Source organism: Peromyscus maniculatus, chromosome 1 (assembly GCF_049852395.1).
Source record: "Peromyscus maniculatus bairdii isolate BWxNUB_F1_BW_parent chromosome 1, HU_Pman_BW_mat_3.1, whole genome shotgun sequence".
Classification (NCBI taxonomy): Eukaryota; Metazoa; Chordata; class Mammalia; order Rodentia; family Cricetidae; genus Peromyscus; species Peromyscus maniculatus.
Window position 1 is genome coordinate 211,168,767 of NC_134852.1, and position 19,320 is coordinate 211,188,086.

General features: G+C 40.0%; 1 protein-coding gene across 4 annotated transcripts in view; it reads left to right on the top strand.

Moving 5' to 3' along the window:
- The window catches only part of Atrnl1 (attractin like 1), a 587,588-nt gene that overhangs the window by 196,513 nt on the left and 371,755 nt on the right, over positions 1-19,320 (top strand). For all 4 annotated transcript variants that reach the window (XM_076563387.1, XM_076563388.1, XM_006978477.4 and 1 more), the window contains exon 25: positions 14,576-14,637. In XM_076563387.1, the coding sequence (XP_076419502.1) occupies positions 14,576-14,637 (62 nt within the window). The remainder of the gene's footprint in view (positions 1-14,575; positions 14,638-19,320) is intronic.

The following is a 19,320-nucleotide window of genomic DNA, read 5'->3' on the forward strand; positions in this document are numbered from 1 at the left end:
TCCTCCCTTTTCCCACTCCCCAGCCTTCCCCCCAAATCATCCCCCATATTTATCCACTTTCCCTGTCCTCATGTGAATGCTAGTGTTCTTGAGAGTGTCCTATATTCTGTGTAGTTTTCTTTGTTTTAATTATTTTTTCTCCTCTAATTAAATATAATTATATCAAATATAATTAGTTTAAATATTAAGTGTGTATTATTTGATGTGGTCATATATGAGGTCACATAGTCTTTTTCTCTAGAATTTATATTCCTAATCATACAATGGGGGAGAAAGAAACATGGAGAAATCTTTTTTTCTTTTTCTCCAGACAGGGTTACTTTGTGTAGCTTTGCACCTTTCCTGGAACTGGCTTTGTAGAGCAGGCTGGCCTCGAACTCACAGAGATCCACCTGCCTCTGCCTTCCTAGTGCTGGGATTAAAGGCATTCACCACCACCACCCAGCTTAATGACTACTCGAAAGATTGATACTGTTTATTTTATTTGCAGGAGTGTCTACCTGAATGTATGTGTGCACACACCCTCTGCATGCCTAATGCCCAGAGCCCAGCAAAAAGCATCAGGTCCATGAAAGTGCAGTGGAAGGATGTTGTGAGCCATGCTTTCGGTTCTGGAGACCAATCCTGGGTCATCCACAAAATCCTAAGTACTCCTAACTGTCGGAACAACTCTCTAGCCCCATTCACCAGATAGATTTCTAATATTCCTAAAAAATGTCAATGTCAGAGAAAGTGAGAAAAGTATTAAAAACTGTCATGTACAAGAACCTTAAGGATGGATGATGATCTTAATCAATCAGGGAGGCTCACCCTGAATCAATATGATTATGACAGCCCCAGTCATTAACTAATCCTGTGCATGAGCACATTTCATTGTACAAATGAGGAAACTGAGCTGGAAGAAGCTAATTCTTTCAGATCACACTGGGAAGAGCTGAAGTTGGCTTTGATGACTTCAAAGCCAAGGCCCAAATGGTTGTGATGTGCCTCGCATAAAAACCATACATTGTGTGAAACATGGATGCCTAGTCGTATTTTTGACTGCCATGTATGTGGCAGGGGATGGAGAGATGACACTCAGGGGTTAAGAGCACTTACTGCTCTTTCAGAGGACCCAGGTTTGGTTCCCAGCACCAGCATGGTGGCTCATAACCATCTGTGCCTTCAGCTTCAGGGGATCTGTTGTCCTCTTCTGGCCCCCTATGGAATCAGACATGGAATGTAGAAACACATGCAGGCAAATACAAATACTTGTAAAATACAAAGAAATACCTTTTAAAGTGTGCACATGGCTGGGCTGGCTGCTGTTGATTGGCATCCCTATTCAGGGTGCCCCTAGCAGAACGGAGCGTGATGTCTGTGTTCTGTGACTGTCTGGTAGAGTCAACTTAAATATGCGTGCTCCATTTTGGGCACTCATTCTTCTGAAACTGGATGTCAAGAAATTAGAATTTCCCTTGGAATCTCTACCTGGGAGAGGAAGTGTTGAAGACCTTGGGAAATCCACAGGAGTAGCTCGTCTCCAGGAGAACGATTATGATTTGTCAATTGACCTTGCTGGAGAGACCTGGAGCCCAGACTGTGGTTGTTAGGGTTAGTTGTATAACACTCTTGCCTCTATGTTTCAAGACCCTGAGCATGGGATCAGGGCAAGTGTCACAGGCTCTCCTTGTCATTCTTACCAGTGTGGCCATATTGAATAAATCTCTCTGTTATATGTTTTTCACTTAAAAAAGAAGACAGGGTGATTAAGTGCCATAATGTAATTTGTATTTGGATGATATCCTAGGGCAGAAATCGGAAAATATTTAAAAATGAAACAAAAACAAAATACCAAAAAACATAGCACACTGCAGGACAGGCCTCATAGCCAGGAGTAGTTGACCAACACGAAATGTGCTCCTTTTGTGTGTGTGTGTGTGCTTTTTGTTTTGATATCTTTTGTCTTACTATTCTTTTGTTGTTGTTTTGCTTTGAGAGGGACAGATGACAACAAGAATGTGAGGTTGGAAGAGAGGGAGTTGGGAAGATCTAGGAGGCATTGGGCAAGAGGAAAGAATATGATAAAAAACAAAAAAAAATTAAATGAAAAATAGTGACTTAGAAATACTAATGGAATCCAATTAATATATTGATCTTGGTTATTACTAATCAATTTTGTTATTAATTATATAATTATTGCATTGATATATTGTATCAATGGAAAAGCTGTGACTTCTGAACTTGAACTTTAAAATTTCATCTTTGATTATAATGAGACCTAAATACTAACATGCCATTACTTTTATTTAACTCAGGAAAGGAAATATTCTATATATGGGCAAAACCAGCATGGGGGTACTTACTGTATGGTATGTTCTTTTGTGGCGTTTTGTTTCATCAGTATAGGCTTAACATTGTGCTGAGCACTGTGAACTAATTTTAAAATTAAACACTTTGTAGATTTGTTTTCTTTATATATTTAAATATATAATATTACTATTACAAGTATATAGTTACTATATGTAAATAAGTAATATATATTTATATAAAAATCTTTATATACATATTTAGATACACTTTAACTATAAAATATTTTACTCCTCCCAAATTAATTAAAAAGAAACATGATCTTGATATATATAAAGTTATTTATTTCAACATTTATAATCTTGCTGAAAAATTAAGTCTTAATTTTGGTTCAGCTTGACCTTTAGCTTACAGCTCTTTTTAGAATTTCCCTGTAGAAATTCTAAAGGTACTTCTCTAGGAATTACTGGAATTCTTTCATTGAACACATGTAAGTAAAAACTAGATTCTTTATGAGTTTCTAGGAATTACAGCTGAGCCCTACAGTGTCTCCCTTTGAATATTTTCTCTAGTGGTAACACAGGTAAACTGAGGTCTCAGAGTGATGTGGTTAACTGTTTGCAAAGCAGGAGGAACCGTCAGAACTATTGACTCTCCTTCGCTACACTGCTTATTGCCTGGGAGGCCTTGGATGGCCTCTGCATCTGTAAGTGAGGTACACATTACCTACCTCCCGAATAACTGAGTAGTGAAAGCTTTTAGTGCAATGCATGGGCAGTAGTGAGGCCTTCCTAAGTGTAGCTCTTTTTAGTCTGGGAGAGAAGCAGAGAGAGAAAACAGAAAGGTGGAGAACGGGTCCAGAATAGGCATTCAAGGAGTCTCAGAATAAAGCCTCCAAGAGAAAACAGAGTAAGGGACAAGAGGGGACAGTTTGTGGCAGATAGAGGATTAAGGATGTATGGTAGTTTTCAAAGCTGACAAAATGTCATTGAGAGAGAGAGAGAGAGAGACAGACAGACAGACAGACAGACACAAAGAGACAGAGACATAGCAGAGACCAAGTTCAATTTAGCAGATAGCTATGTGCACTTTAAGGGTTGGAATTCCAGTGAAAAATGATGGAGAAATACCAAAGACATGTAAACAAAGGCACGAAGAAGTGTGGAGAGAGGTACGGAGATGTCTTCAGGGCAATGCAAAGAAGCTTCTCAATTGGATAGAGTGACCAGGGTTAGGATGGAGGCTAAGACAGCAGCCAAGTTCATTAGACCAGGAGAAGTCAAGAGCTCCTCAGTGAGGAATTTCCAGTTCTAAATGTGATCAAAATGATTCAGTTTTATAAATAGCATTCAAATATTTATAATCAAAGTAATCTTTTTAATATTTATACCACATTGCCTGGGGTGTTATTTTTCATGCTTTATTCTAGAAAAATGATCTTGTTAGATGATCTGTTTTCTATTTTAGCATTTAAAAAAATATTTTATCAGTTATACACACTATCTAATCAATAAGCACTATGTTAATTAACAGCAAGAAGTCTATTCCTAGGGTAGATTATCATAGTTGATCTTAGCAAGTAATTAATTAAAAAAAACCTTTATTCTTATTTTTTAAAAGAAATAGTAATATATCATGTCAGGTTCTCAAAATTTCCTGCATGAGACATAGCCTGGTGCTTTTTAAGGTCTGGCTAGTTCTCTGACTTCCGTTATATAATACTGTTTTATGGCAGTGGTTTGAAATGCCATAATCCAAACAGCAATGTGAATCTGCCTCTGTTGCTTTCCGTTTGGTAGATGAACGTGACAACTTCAGACATCTATTTTACAGCATTCTCATCTCATCATCTCCAGCATCCTCTCAGAACTTAACTATGCATGGCAAGCTGACATTTTGCACAAGCACATCAATATGTCCTTTATAAATAAGCGCTGTTTCTTAAAAATTTCTGACATTTTAGGGTAAATATCATGTTACGAAAAATTCTCTTTCCAAGTCCACTTCATACAACTTCTTTAAATCACATCATACCATTGGAAATCATTGATTGTAGTTAATCCACTTAATGTCTGTGTTTTAGATCTGAACGTGTTCGGTATGAACTTGTAGGTGTGAGGGCAGGGTGAGTTGTTCACTGTCACTCTCAGCTGAGGTTTCAGTTATTTGAGACTTTTAAACAGTTGATGAAATGAAGATATTGTGAAATCATAGTGGAACCGTCTCTTGATTTGAATACTCATTGGGTGATTCGGATTAGGTCATTACAGGGCATAGAGACTTAAATGTGCAGTTCTACTACCTAATGTTTGAGACATTTTTAATGCAACATATATAAACATGTAATATGTTTCTTTGGAATGATCACAGAAAGTAAATGGAAAATATTGAATATCTGTAATGGGCCATGTTCTAGATATAGCATCTGCCAATAGGAATCTTTATAATTAGATATGTAAAGATGTTAGTGTTCTCTAAAGCTGTCAGCTGAATGGCAATCTTGTTTACTTTTGTATGTAAATAAATGGTCTGAGCAAGGCATACATGCTGATAATTTTATCATTTAGTAAGTAGAGGCAGGGTAATTAGGAATGTTGGGTCACCCTCAGCTTCTTAACTACATAGTGTTTGGGGCCAGCCTGGTCTATGTGAGGCTTGCCAAAAAGAAGGGAGGGAAGGAAGAATAGAGGGAGGGAGGGAGGGGGAGGAGGAAGGGAGGGAAGGAGGGAGGGAGGGAGGAAGGAACTCATTACATAGTTAAAATATATTTCAAAATTCTTGTTTCAGGATATTTTATGTATTTTACAATTAAAATTAATATCATTGTAAATAGAAATATATATTTTACACTCAAATAGATGGTTTCCATAACATCAGATCTATAATACATATCAATATTATAAAGAATTGCATAAATGGTTTAAAATATTTTCCTCATAGTATCTATTTTTTTTTCCTTTCATGGTTATATGAACCCTCAAGAATACTATGTTTCTAAATTTTGCTATGGAATTCTTTCTAAAAAATTTAATGAAATGCTTTCCATTACGAAGTACCAAAAACTGCTTGAAATGTTGATCAGTATTATAACAATAAGAATAAAATCACTGTTATTATGGAGCCTGTATTTTAGTGGGGAATCTAATCATTAACCTATAAAATAGATAATTTCAGATTGTAGTACAGAAATGGTTCACATGCCCTCAGTGTAAGGAGGAAGGGCACCTACATTAAATGAATGTTGTCACAGAGTGTGATAATTATGGAGGGACCCAGATAATCAGCAGTCAGCTAGATGAAAGCCAGTTGCCCAGCATGGCTTTGAGCAATCCTCCCTTTGTCTTTCCTACTCCTGCAGGCCTTCCTTTCTCAGTAGGAAGGGCTTGAAGCTGAGACATGCTGTTTCAGCTGGAGAAAAATTGAGAACAGCCAGATAATTTGAACCCAATACAACATCACATTTCTTCTGTTACCTTTCTTTTGGCACTGTCCAATCTCAGCATTTTGCCTATTTTGAGACTTTTGAGACAATTTTCTTAAAGTATAACTTAACCCAGCCATGTAAATACAGCAGATAGATGTTTCCCCCCGTTCTTTTTTCCTTTAGCACTTACTACGTTTCAAACCAGTGTATAATTATTACTGTCAATTGGTTCGTCCTCCAGTAAGACTTTTTTTAAAACTTTTTATTTATTTATTTTTTAATTTATTCTTTTCTCATACAATGCATTCCCGGTTTCCTTTGCTCCACACCTCCCAGCACCCTCTCCCCACCTTCCCTCTCCCCCAGATCCATTTCTTCTTTATTTCCCTTCAGAAAAGAGCAGGCTTCCCAGGGATAGGAACTGAACAGGCATAATTGGATGCAATAAGACTAGGTGCAAACCTTCATATCAGGGCTAGGAGAGGCAACTCAGTAGAAAGAAATGGGTCCTAAGAGCAGGCAAAAGAGTCAGAGACACCTCCACTCCCGGTTAGGAGCTCAACAAGAACACCAAGCTAAACAACCATAACATACATGCTACAGACCTAACTCAGAGCCATGCAGGCTCTGTGATCGCCACTTCACTCTCTGTGAGCCACTATGAGTCTGGCTTAGTTGATACTTGTGGTGTCCTTGACCCCTCTGACCTCTAAGTTATTCTTCCCCCTCTTCCACAGAGTTCCTTGAGATCTCTACTTTGTACTCTCTCTCTCCACCTAATGTTTGGCTGTGGCTCTCTGCATCTGTTCCCATCTCTCACCCCATTGATAGATTGGGCTGATCTTGCTGGCTACGCAGGTTTCTCCTTCCTCACTCACTGCCCAGTGTGCATCCTTTCTCATTGGAAGAGGACAGCCTTCCCTGCATAGAGGAGGGCCAGTCTTCAGTCAAGGGTTTATGAGTGGGGCTGTGCTCCCCTGTGAGAACTTACAGTCAAGCTCTCAAGAATTTTAGTTTTTTTATTAAAATATTCAAACACCTGGTACCAGACCCTGAATGTGATAGGTTATTAGTGAAATAGTCAAATCAATACCTTATAAGTGGGCATCATGAACAGGATCTCCATCCATTTTCTGCTGTTATGACAAGTATTATAATCAGGGGAATGTGTAAGGCAAATTTATTTTTTATAATTTTCGTGGTTTGGAATCTATTATCAAAGCATTGGCATGCCATAAGGACCTTTCAGTTGTTTTATATCCTGGCAGAACACATAATGTAACAAGAGGGAGAGAATAGGACCAGGACTCTCTGCCTCTTCTTATAAAGCCATCCATACCATCTTAGGGCTCACTCTATGGCCCTAGTTAGCCTGAATCCCCCATGTCCAGATGTTGTCAATGAATGAGTTTGAGGATTTACATTTCTAGCATATCAGCTTGTGGACGTATTCAACTCGCAGGTGAAGGGATTCTGATTGACTTAGTGTCTCCTTGGTATTGGTGAAATTATTAAGGCCGTAAGTTAGGGTACTGAGACCAGATTAGCTGTTCCCTTTTTTGGGAATGGAACCATGTAGGTGTTCCCTGGTTGTATGGAACTTTGTAGGCGGGTTTAGGTACCCGCCAGCCGGGGAGGAGGCTGAGGGTGGAGCCACCCAGGCCTTTGGAATTTGTCCCACATTGGGTGCCAGATATTGGTGAAATTATTAAGGCCACTCCATGTAGTTAAAATGGAGATTTATTTAGTGGCATAACTTACAAATGAAGGGATAGGTAGGTTGTAGGTTTGGTGGAAGACGTAGTGCAGTCTGGCGGTGTTCTCTGGAGAACTCTGTTCGGTTTACTTCTAACGTCCAGGGTCCAGGAACCAAGAGAAGGCAGTGCATCTGGATCTTGGGTCTTCAGGGCCCTCTCTTGGCCCCGCCTTGTAGGCGTGACAGTTACTGAAGCCTCAGTGGGGATTGGAACTTCCAGATCAAAGCTGGAATGGCTACCTACTATACCTTGGCCTTGCATTTTAATTCTACTAAATCATCCCTGATTTTCCCTTTAATTTACAAAATGAATCTGGTGTTATTTCTTCAATCTGGTCTGATGTCTGACAGTGGATTGCATGCATAGTGGTTTCCACTGGCTGTCTGTCATAGTTTTCTACAGAAATTCTCAGGTGAGAAAACATTTTGAAAGATGGGTACAGCAGTCTTGACGTGCTCTTGAGCAGCGAGTCTTCAATGCTGTGGCATCTCTTGCTTGCTGTGCACAAAAGTGCTGTGCTGACTCCATCTGCCATTAAGAGTCACTATTTTAGAACTGAGAAAATGGGTTCGTGGTGAGAGCGCTGGCCCCATCACTGTGAGGACTTGAGTTTGTCTTCTGCTCCCATGCACAGTTATCCACTCCTCTAATCCCAGTGCTGAGAGTTGAAGCGGGGTCAAAGACAAGAAGATCACTGGAGCCTGCTGGCCAACCCAGCTGTAAAAGATGCAGTGAGAGACACTACCTCAAGGGAATAATGTAGAGAATGATAAAGGGGGATGCTCAGAGTCCATTGCCCCAACCCTCAGAGTCATTCTCATAACAGATTTATTACTTTGGTATTATATTCCTCCTCCCTCCCTCCCTCCCTCCCTCCCTTCCCTCCCTCCCTCCCTCCCTCCCTTCCCTCCCTCCCTCCCTCCCTCCCTCCCCTTCTCCCTCCCTTCTTCCCCCCTCTTCCCTCCCTCCCTCCCTTCCTCCCTCCCTCCCTTCCTCCCTCCCTCCCTTCTTCTCTCTCTTCCCTCCCTCCCTTCTTCCCCCCTCCTCCCTCCCTCCCTCTCTTCCTCCCTCCCTCCCTCCCTTCTTCCCCCCTCCCCCCTCCCTTCCTCCCTCCCTCCCACCTTCCCTTCTCTTCCCTCCCTTCCCTCCCTCTCTTCCCTCCCTTCTTCCCTCCCTCTCTTCCCTCCCTCCCTTCTTCCCTCCCTCCCTCCCTCTCTTCCCTCCCTCCCTCCCTCTCTTTCTTCCCTCCCTCCCTCCCTCCCTCCCTCCCTCCCTCCCTCCCTCCCTTCTTCTCCCCTCCTCTTTCCCTCTCTCCCTCCCTCCCTCTCTTCCCTCCCTCTCTTCTCTCCCTCCCTCCCTCCCTCCCTCCCTCTCTTCCCTCCCTCCCTCCCTCTCTTCTCTCCCTCCCTCTCTTCCTCCCTCCCTCCCTCCCTCTCTTCCCTCCCTCTCTTCTCTCCCTCCCTCCCCTCCCTCTCTTCCCTCCCTCTCTCCCTCTCTTCCCTCCCTCCCTCCCTCTCCCCCTCCTTCCTTCCTTCTTCCCTCCCCCTCCCTCCTTCCTATTATTATTAAAGGTTCATACATGCATATAACATATTTTGGCCAGCTTCATCCCTACTTGTGCCCCTTCTCTCCCCTTCTCTTACCCAGTAAGTCCCTGTCTGAGTTACTGTTTTGTTACTGTGAAGAGAGGCCATGACCAAGGTGACCCTATAAAAGAGAACATTTAACTGAGGACCACTTACAGTTTCACAGGGTTAGCCCATGATCATCGTGGTAGGAAGCATGGCAGCTTGCAAGCAGAAATGGGGTGGAGAACTTACATGCTGATCCACAGGCAGCAGGCAGAGAGGTGAGAGAGACACACACACAGGGCCTGGTGTGGCCTCAAAGCCTACCCTAAGTGACACACCTCCTCTGACAATCCTTCTAATCCTTCTCAGACAGTTCCACTCTTGTTATAAGCTTCCAAATATTTGGGCCTATGGGGGCCATTCTCATTCAAATCACTGCAGTCTCCCTCCTGTTTTCATATCTTCTGTTCATTTGTGTTTTGTTACCCAGCTACGTTACTTGGAGTTGCTCCCTTGGGTTGAACATGGGAACCAGACAGTGGTCACAGCACTGGAGGAAATTGGAGGCTTCCTTCCACTTCCCAGCCTTTAACTTCCTGTACCTCATAGGGAGGAGTGGCCTCGAGTGTTCCTCCTCAGGTTTCTACTGCCATTCTTGACAGAGACCCGATCCTTACCAGTTTGCCCTCCCTTATATTCCTTATTATGAAAGGCAGGCTGTCTTTAAAATGTCAATCTAGGTCTTCCATTAGAATTTTGATATTCAAATACATTATTACAATTTAATTGGTGAAAAATTCCAACTATCATTTTCTACAGTGTAGAAAACTGTTCATTTGGGAGAACTACAAGTAATTTGTTACCTCCTAGTCTTGGTATCTTAGTTTGTCCTCCAAATAAATGCTGGAGTCAAAATAACATGTATATCTCTCAGAACAACTTAAAAATTTTTCTAATTCAAAGATACATATAGAGACTGTAGTTAATTCAAGTTTTAGAATACTTGAATGCCCCACATCATGATTATAATTTTTAGAATCCTACCTAACAATTTTATTTATTCAAGTGTTTTCGGGCAAGTGTTGAAAAATATAGATGTTTTCACATGTGACTTACTCTAAACCATAATTGTCTTCTGAAGTTTGTATTGCTGTTACCCACACAAGGCAGGCCAACTACACAATGTGGGCTTGAATCCAAGTGCTGTGTCCACCTACGTTATTGTGTATTGTTGGTTGTTCCTTTTATTATGTAGATACCTGTTCATTACAGGAGTGTGTTACAGTGTGTTACAGTGACGCTTAAAAAGATGGTGGAGGTTCAAGGGCTTCCCCATAGTGGTGGTGGTGCTGTTGGTTGAGCACATTGTGGCTGGAAATGCACCTATTACATTGGCACCATGGGCTTGCTGAGTAGCTTAAACGGTGAATTTTCAATGTAGTGGTTGTGTTGTCAATTTAGGATATAACAATACAATACAAGGATAGTATGGACTGAGGAAATATAGACATACCACAGCCTGAACTTTCAAAATGTCATGAACCTAAGCAATAATCAGCAACTAGAAGAATTTAAGAAGTCTGTAATCCATTATTATTTAGAAAACTAGAGAATGTAAACTACATAGAGAAAATGAATTTTTCATAATTGAAACAGTTTGTGGTAATGCTAGATTCAAGTAAAATTTAACTAAAACTATTTTCAAATGTAGCAAAAGAAAATCAATGTAAAGATTTTTTTCTTTTTATTATTAAGAAATTTTCTATTCATTTTATATACTAACCACAGATCCCCTTCTCCTCCCTCCTCCCGCCCCCGAGACTTTCCCCCCAACCTACCCCCTCCAAGGTAAGGCCTCCCATGGGGAGTCAGAAGAGCCCTGGTACATTCAGCTGAGGCAGGTCCAAGCCCCTCCTCCTGCACCAAGGCTGTGTAAGGTGTCCCACTGTAGGCACTGGGCTCCCTAAAAGCCGGCTCATGCACCAGGGACAAATCCTGATCCCACTGTCAGGGGCCGCTTAAGCAGGTCAAACTAAACAACTGTCTCGCCTATGCAGAGGGTCTGGTCCAGTCCCATAGAGGCTCCACAGCCATTGGCCCACCGTTCACAAGTTCCCTCTGGTTTGGTTTGGTTGTCTCTGTACGTTTCCCGATCATGATCCTGATGCCCCTTTAATCTATGGGATGCTGCTAGCACAGTTTTCATATCCCTGACTTAACACATTTTTGAGTTAGAATAACTGGGTTTCAAAATAAGGCCTCAGTGTCAACCAATTTCAGCAATGCAATATCCCCATGAATGACAAAACAGAACTACAGGGATTGAGCACGGACATAAACTGTGAGCCCAGTTTGTCTGCAGGAGGTGGGACCCCAGATGCTCTCTGGAACCATGCAGGCGCATTTCCCAGAGGGACAGCAGAGGGGCTTTGCCCAGCCCAGTAGCAGATAAGAGGGAGGAGTCTTTGCAAAGCTGTAAAGTGTGCTGAAACAATTGACTACACAGAGCTAGAAAAGCAACTTCAACCCAAGACAGGCCCGACACTGTGGATGAACTGCTAGACATGGAAATCAAACTTAAGCAGGGCAGGGTGGAGAGAGGCAAACAAGGGTGACCAGTTAAAGGGGGAGGACAGAGCCAGGAGAGTGCCACAGAGCATAGCATACTGCTCAGAAAAAGCAGTCACCACCGTGTAGTCAAAGGCTCTCTTAAGGGTTCCCTTGTGCAGTGCCAGCTTTACTCTGACACCTGGAAATGTCTGTCGTTCATTGACAAAAGACTTGGGTTTTCTTAATTGACACGTAAGTAGAAATAACGAACAACATTACAGCAGATTTTGATGGGCACAAAATCTAAGGCAAGTGGGTATAAATCATTTTCATATTGTTTTCCTACCCTGTGTGGATCCACATAACAACACAGTTGAGCAGGAAGTAATTAAGGTAAAGAAAACAAAGACAACTGTGATAATATCCGTGATTTTAAGAGCATTTGGCTAAATTATATTTGGAAGGTTCTATAAGGTAGAGTTATGGTGAAATGTGCTAAAACTTCTAAAATTTGAGTTATGTATATGCACTATCAGTGACAAAATCAGAAAGATTTAGACGTTTTCATGGAGGTTAGAAATGTCACTTTATTTCAGCTTGCACATCAGGGTAAAAGGAGGTGCAGGCTGTAGTCGCTTACACTTCCTGTGCAGTACTGGAGGAGGAAGAGCCAGTACTGGAGGAGGAGGAGCCAGTACTGGAGGAGGAGGAGCCAGTACTGGAGGAGGAGGAGCCAGCACAGGAGAAGTGGCAGGGGGTTCTGGTTCGTCCAGTTTCACAGGTCCCTTTTGTGTCCAATCACACAGTGGCTCAGAACACTCCCCTCGGGGTCTATAAAACACCAAATATGTCCGCGATTTCAGAAGATACTGACGCTCTTTCCATGTTGGTAAATTCCACTGCCCACTGAGACCCTAGGCAGTGTTTGTGTTTGTTCTCGAATGTTTGCTCTCTGTCTCCTATTTAAGACGTTTATGCAGGGTGAGAGGCCGTGTCCGCTCAGTCCCCCAGAGCCCTCCACACTCTTGCTCTTGGTTCTGCTGCCTCTCTCATGGTGTTCCTTGTGCCCTCTGAGGTCACCTTATAACTTACCAATCGAGCTGATTTTCTTTAGTCTGATTTCAGAGTTAACCTTTAAAAGATCACCAAGAGAGTTCTTAATCGCAATATCTAAAGTTTTCTTAACATTTAAGGCATTGAATATAATTTTTGATAAACTACATTTTCACCAGATTCTAACCTGGGATAAAGAACTTAAATTATTTTTCTGTTTTTAAAAGTTTTTTTTTTTGTTTTTTTTTTTTTGTTTTTTAACCTCATCTTTTAAAATACTTTCTCCTCCACCTAATTATATTTCCTTATTATATTATATATTTCCTTAGTTTATGTATAAACTCTTTATAATTTAATTGCTTAGAAACGTGTTGGACATGAATATTATATATTTAAGTTCGCATGTGTAAGCTTAATTGACTTAAGGTTTTAATTAATTAGTCCATTAATTTGAAAATATGAAATTGGTGCTGGGAATACAGCCACAGCTGGTGGTAATGCATTCACCTGCAGTGCTCACAGGTGCTCACAGACTTTCACTCACAGCAGTGTGTGCAGTGCGTGTGTGTGTGTGTGCGCACACACATACACACGCACATTTGTCAGCACATACTTATATGCACACACTTGCACAGGCATGTACAAACACATATGCATGTACACACATATATGCAACCACGTGCCCCCCTCACACATGGACACACACAGAGAATCAACAAACAGACAAACGCACTTGCTATTTCTTGCCCAGTGAGGACACATGGAAATCTGGGACAGGTTTAGAGCACATCTATGTATTTCTTAACTCAGAATGCCCGTCCTTCTCTGTCATTTCTCTGTTGTCTGAATTGTTATGTATTTTCCCCAGTCTCATAGCTGTGAAATATAAAACTCATCACTATTAATCTGTTTTGATATATCCTTTTAAAGAGAGTATTGAAAGAACACTAAAAAGAAACAAGCTAGCCATAACCATATCTTAATAGTTTAGCTTCTGCTATGTACAGATGTGCATTGTTGTTGATGATTTCATTTATGTATGATATAAAAGGTCAATATTTGTTACATCAAATCTAATCTGTGCCTAATGTTATAGACATAATTTATTATATTTTTATTTCTATGTCTTTGTTTTCCTCTAATGCTCTGGTGCAGATGTTTCCTTCGTTAGCATTCAGTACAGGGAAACTGAGACACATAGTTCCCTAAAATATATGATATTATGTGGTTACTGTGAGAGGTCTTAGTCCTAATCCATTACGCTCAGCCACTATGCTGTTCGCTCATGGTATATAGTAGTTCCTAAAGAAAGATGTTTTAGTACAGGGCCTATGACGTTCACTGGAGTGGAGGCAATTTTGCATACTTTGCTAGGTTCACATTTGCTAGGTTCATATTGTTAATATTTCTTATTAATGTGGAATTTTAAAATGAAGTAGCATATTTCTTTTAATGTGCAGAATAAAATGTATGAGTGTATGTATTCTACTTTTGTGCACAAAGATCTATGGGGGAAGCAAATTTTCCTGGTGTCTTATAATGATTACAGTTGAGTTTCTTTCAAACAAGTAGTTATCAACTGTGCTAATTGAAAACATGATCATTCCTAGATAAACTGGGCTACAAGTTTCTGTTAGACACATTTAATAATTATAGTATTTCACATGGAACTCAGCTCACATTTCTGATTTAATTTTATAATAGGTGTTAACTGCTTAATATCATAATCTATATAATGATCAGCATTAATAATCTAATATTTTGGTATTCTAGGTAAAGTTTTCATGTACATATTTTATTTATAGTATGGTGATTCCAACTGTTTTGCTGAGTTATAAATATCGTATTTATAAGTGCTGTGAAATATCACCCCAGGTTTTGAAGAATTTAGGTTTCATAAATTCAGACTTTCTTGTATTTTGATTTTTCAGATTGCATTTTCACAGCACAACACAATCATGGATCTTGTGCAGTTCTTTGTCACCTTCTTCAGGTAACTGAATTTAGCTGACTTTTAACTCGTTAATCCTGTGTGTGTGCATGCATGTGTACATGTGTGTGTGTGTGTGCGCGCGCACGCGTGTGTGTGTGTGTGTGTGTGTGTGTGTGTGTGCATGTGTGTATGTGTGTGTGTGTTTGTGTATATATATCCTGTCTGTCACATCATTTGTCAGTTATATATCTTATTATTCCATTTCTTGAATGCATATTATGTATGTCCTATAGAGCAGATGGATTATACTTGCAATTTAGTTGTGTAAAATCTTTTATACTGCTTTGTGGCCAGTGGAGTCAGTAGTAAGACAATCAGTTTGCAGTTTCCTTTCACATAAATAACTAAAACTACTATAATTAATGAAATTAATAACACACATACCTCTAGAAGTTAAATCTTCTAGAATTAAATCAATTCAATTCTTTATTGACCAATTATCATGTATGCTTTCTGATGTGCTAAATGTGTGGTGAATAAGAAAACATGTGGTGGTGGCGGTGGCGCACGCCTTTAATCCCAACACTCGGGAGTCAGAGTCAGGTGGATCTCTGTGAGTTCGAGGCCAGCCTTCAAGGACTTGAAGTACTATAAACGCCTTTGAACAGAGTCTGGTCCCCAGATCATTAGTTATGTTACACATTAACCTGAGTTCTTAAGATCAAAGGAATTCCAAATTTAAACAACTTTAGTAAATGCTGTGTGTTACGCACATGGGCATCTGTGGGTTGACTTTTTTAACTGACATTACTTTTTCAGTAGCTGATTGACATGCCTTTCTTAGAGGGAGGAAGGTGTTCTTAGTTTCCAGAAGCATGCAGGCCTGCAGGGAATCTCGTTGTCATTCTCATGGTGGTAGATGGAGAGACACTGGGCTTGGGGATGATACTGTAATGTCCTTGCATCTAAGCAACGTGTTTGCAGTGGAGCCAAGAGCCATATGGAAATTCATGGGAGTGGCAGTGATCCAGGAAAACATCTGTGGAGGAATTGACTCTGCGAACCCGATTTTTCCAGTTCTTGAGCCAGCTCATGCCTGAGTACATTTAATCACTGGAAGCATCTCTGGAGGTGGTGCTCTCTGTCATCCACTGATTGTTCTTTGTCATTGAGCTGCAGTCTGTCTTGATTCATCTCTAGGGCCATACGTACCATGTCTGATCTCTCATCTCTACCTGCCAGTCAGGGTTTTTAGTCTTTTCTCCACTTTTCACCTTCTCTGTTCCTTTACAAAGTCTTTGCCGTGTCGGTCGCTTTGCTCTGGAAACCAGCGCGTTTGTCGATCTGCACAGCGATACTTAGGTTTTGACACGTAGAACCATCCGCATATTCCCATCACAGGTGCAAAAATCACTCATACACTTTTCTGAAAGGTAAAACTTGGAGAAGCATCTTAAAATATTTATGTTTTATGATTTTGTTCCTTAGAGTAAAGTGAATTTTAAGGATAGAAACAGTGTATTTTTGGAAAACACTACAAGTTACAATTGAATGAACATTAATTAATGCATTAAAATTAAAACACTTGATGCAAAATAATATGGATCAAGATATACTAGAAAGTTTAGTTATGTGTCAAAATTCACAGGTGAATGAATATACATGTAAATCCTTTGAATATTTAAGTTTTGGAGCATCTGAATTTGTGTACATATATTTAAATTCAATAACTCTTAGATTAAGCAAAAGAAAGCTATTTTAATGCATACCATATATGAGAGATGATTCCTTTTATTATGTTGCCATTATAAACAAAGTGAATTAAAATATTCTAATCTTTGTGTGATCAAATATGTTTGATGGGCTCTTTGTCATTTAAATTTCTTCTAGTAGTGAAATGTAAATTAGATAATTTAAAATATTCTCATTGTTAGGAAAATGCATAGACAGAATATTTTGAAGTTCATTAACTTTTTTTTTTAGAAGGCTGCCACTAAATTTGTGACAAGTTAATGCTTATGGACATCCCTTGTCAGGCCAGCCTGCCTCTTAATGTTCTGGACTAGGCCTTGGTCAGCCTGTGAATGGATGAGCCAGCTTCAGATTAGTCAGCATTCTGACAAATCTGAAGCCACTTCTCAAACACTGGATCATGAGTTTTTACCTCCTTATTCTGGAGACTTCTGGTGGCAAACACAATTGGATCAGAACCAGGGAAATCATTTATAGATATGACCTGGCTCTGATCTTAGCTCTTTGTGCTGTCTTAAGTAGGTCACCCAGCTCCTCTGAATCTCAGTTTTTTCATATTTATCGGATGTACGAATTTTTCTTATAGCTGGTGGGGAATGTGATAAAATATTTTAGTAAATGGTTATAGAAATAAAAGGGATTTTTTTAAAATAATATTTTTCTCTGTTATGTGAAATGGAATAGCAAATGTTTCTCAACCTGAAAAGTCTGTGTTATTTAAGGAAACACATTAAGTGGAAATATGGCAGGCACATTTTTAATGGTGCCACTAATTCCCATTGTCCACTGGGTGTAGCTAATGTCTGAACAAGGTTGTAGCAGTCTTGGAATTTGTCACTGTTTTATCCTACTTGATTTATAGGCTCGTTTTAATCTCACACTTAAGGAGGGGAGTTACTATTAGGTGAGTTCATAGACACATTTGGCCTACTGTGAGCCACAGTTTAGCTAGAATTTTACCTCCTCCCACCCTCTCAACACTGAATTCCAGTAAGAAGCCATGATGATACTTTTGGTCATGAGGTATCTGTCACTCTCACCTTGTACCTGATAGTACTCAAATGTATTTCTGTCTCCTGTGTGCTGGCTAGTTTATGTCAACTTGACCTAAGCTAGAGTTATCTGAAAGGAGGAAACCTTAGTTGAGAAAATGCCTTCATAAGATCCAGCTGCAGGACACTTTCTCAATTAGTGGTTGATATAGGAGGATCCAGCCCATTGTATGTGGTGTCATTCCTGGGCTGGTGGTCCTGAGTTTTATAAGTAAGTGGGCTGAGAAAGCCTGGAAGTAGCTCCTCTCCTTGGCCTCTGCCTCAACTCCCCCCAGGTTCCTGCTCTCACTGCTTTTGATGATGAACTATTATATGAAACTTTGAGTGAAATAATGGTCCTTTTTTTTTTTTTTCCCTTTTGTCCCACACCAGAGGGCTCTTCTGATACGGGACTGAAGAATCTCTCAACCTTTTCTTTTAGCAATATGCCTGGGTTTAGAGAAGGAGTGAGCCAATTCCATCTCCACAGCCAGCTTGGCTTATAATTGAATTGGAACCACAACTTTTCTAGATTGATAGAGAGATAGATGTTAGACAGTGAGATTTTACCGTGTGTAGATTGGTACCAATAGATTCTTTCTTTCTGTTGTAAACATCTGGATATCCAAGGCCTTATGATTTTTGGAAGATGGGTATTTCCATTATCCTGGAAAGACAAAAACAGAACCCTACCCCAAACTTTGATTGTTCAATTATTCTTACAACTTGTAGAGATATCACATTGGTGGATGATCTTCTACTTCTCCTCAAGGGTTTTTTCCTGTTAAAATCGAATTTTTATTAATTTTTTTGGTATCCATAGCTTTTCTTCTCCTGCAGAAACAAAGGCAAAACCCCTTCCCCAATGTAGAACATATCCAGGCTTCCATTCTGAGGTCAGCACATCCTTGAAATAAACCGGTCGGTTTAGCTCAGGAGTTTTGTCTGTGGTCCAATGTCTCTCCGCAGCTGCTGTTCCTTTTTCATCAGCATTGAGAAAATTCAAGGTTAATAAAGCACTATGCAGTCTATTTCTAGGAGTCATTGTTACCTGTTGCTGTTTATTTAGCATATTCTTTAAAGTTCGATTGGATCTTTCTATGACTGCTTGGCCTGTGGGATTGTGTGGTATACCTGTAATATGCTTTATATTGTAATAAGCAAAGAATTGTCTCATTTTATTGGAGACATATGCTGGGGCATTGTCTGTCTTAATTTGTACAGGTATCCCCATGATGGCCATAACTTGTAATAGGTGTCATCACAGAATCAGCCTTTTCAGAACTCATAGGAGTTGCCCATTGAAATCCTGAATAGGTGTCAATGGTATGATGTACATACTTTAATCTTCCAAATTCTGCAAAATGAAACACATTCATCTGCCAAATTTCATTTCTTTGTATACCTTTTGGATTGCTCCCTGCAGGTAATGGAGTTTGGTTATAGATGGAACAAGTAGAACATTTTTTCACAATATCCTTAGCCTTTTGCTACGTGATGGAGAAATCCTTCTTCAAACCTTTGCTATTTACATGGTGTTTCTTATGAAATTCTGAGGCTTCTAGCACATTACTTATTAGTAACTGATCAATCTCCTCGTTACTTTGTGCTAGAGGTTCTGGCAGACTTGTATGAATAATGAAGTTAATTCTGTATTATCAGGAATAAATTCAGCAGTTTCAATATGTAAAACAACTCTTTCTGCATATTGAAAGTCAGTGACTATATTGAGGGGTTCTGTGAAGTCCATCAGTACCATAAGAATGGCATACAGTTCTGCCTTTTGTACAAAGCTGTATGGACTTTGTACCAATTTACTTAAGTCTCCTGATTTATATCCTGCTTTCCCTGATTTATTTGCATCAGTATAGAATGCGAGGACTCCAGAAATTGGCTTTTGACGTACAATGTGAGGAAGGACCCATTCAGTCTTTTTTATGAATTCTATTCTCTTGCTTTT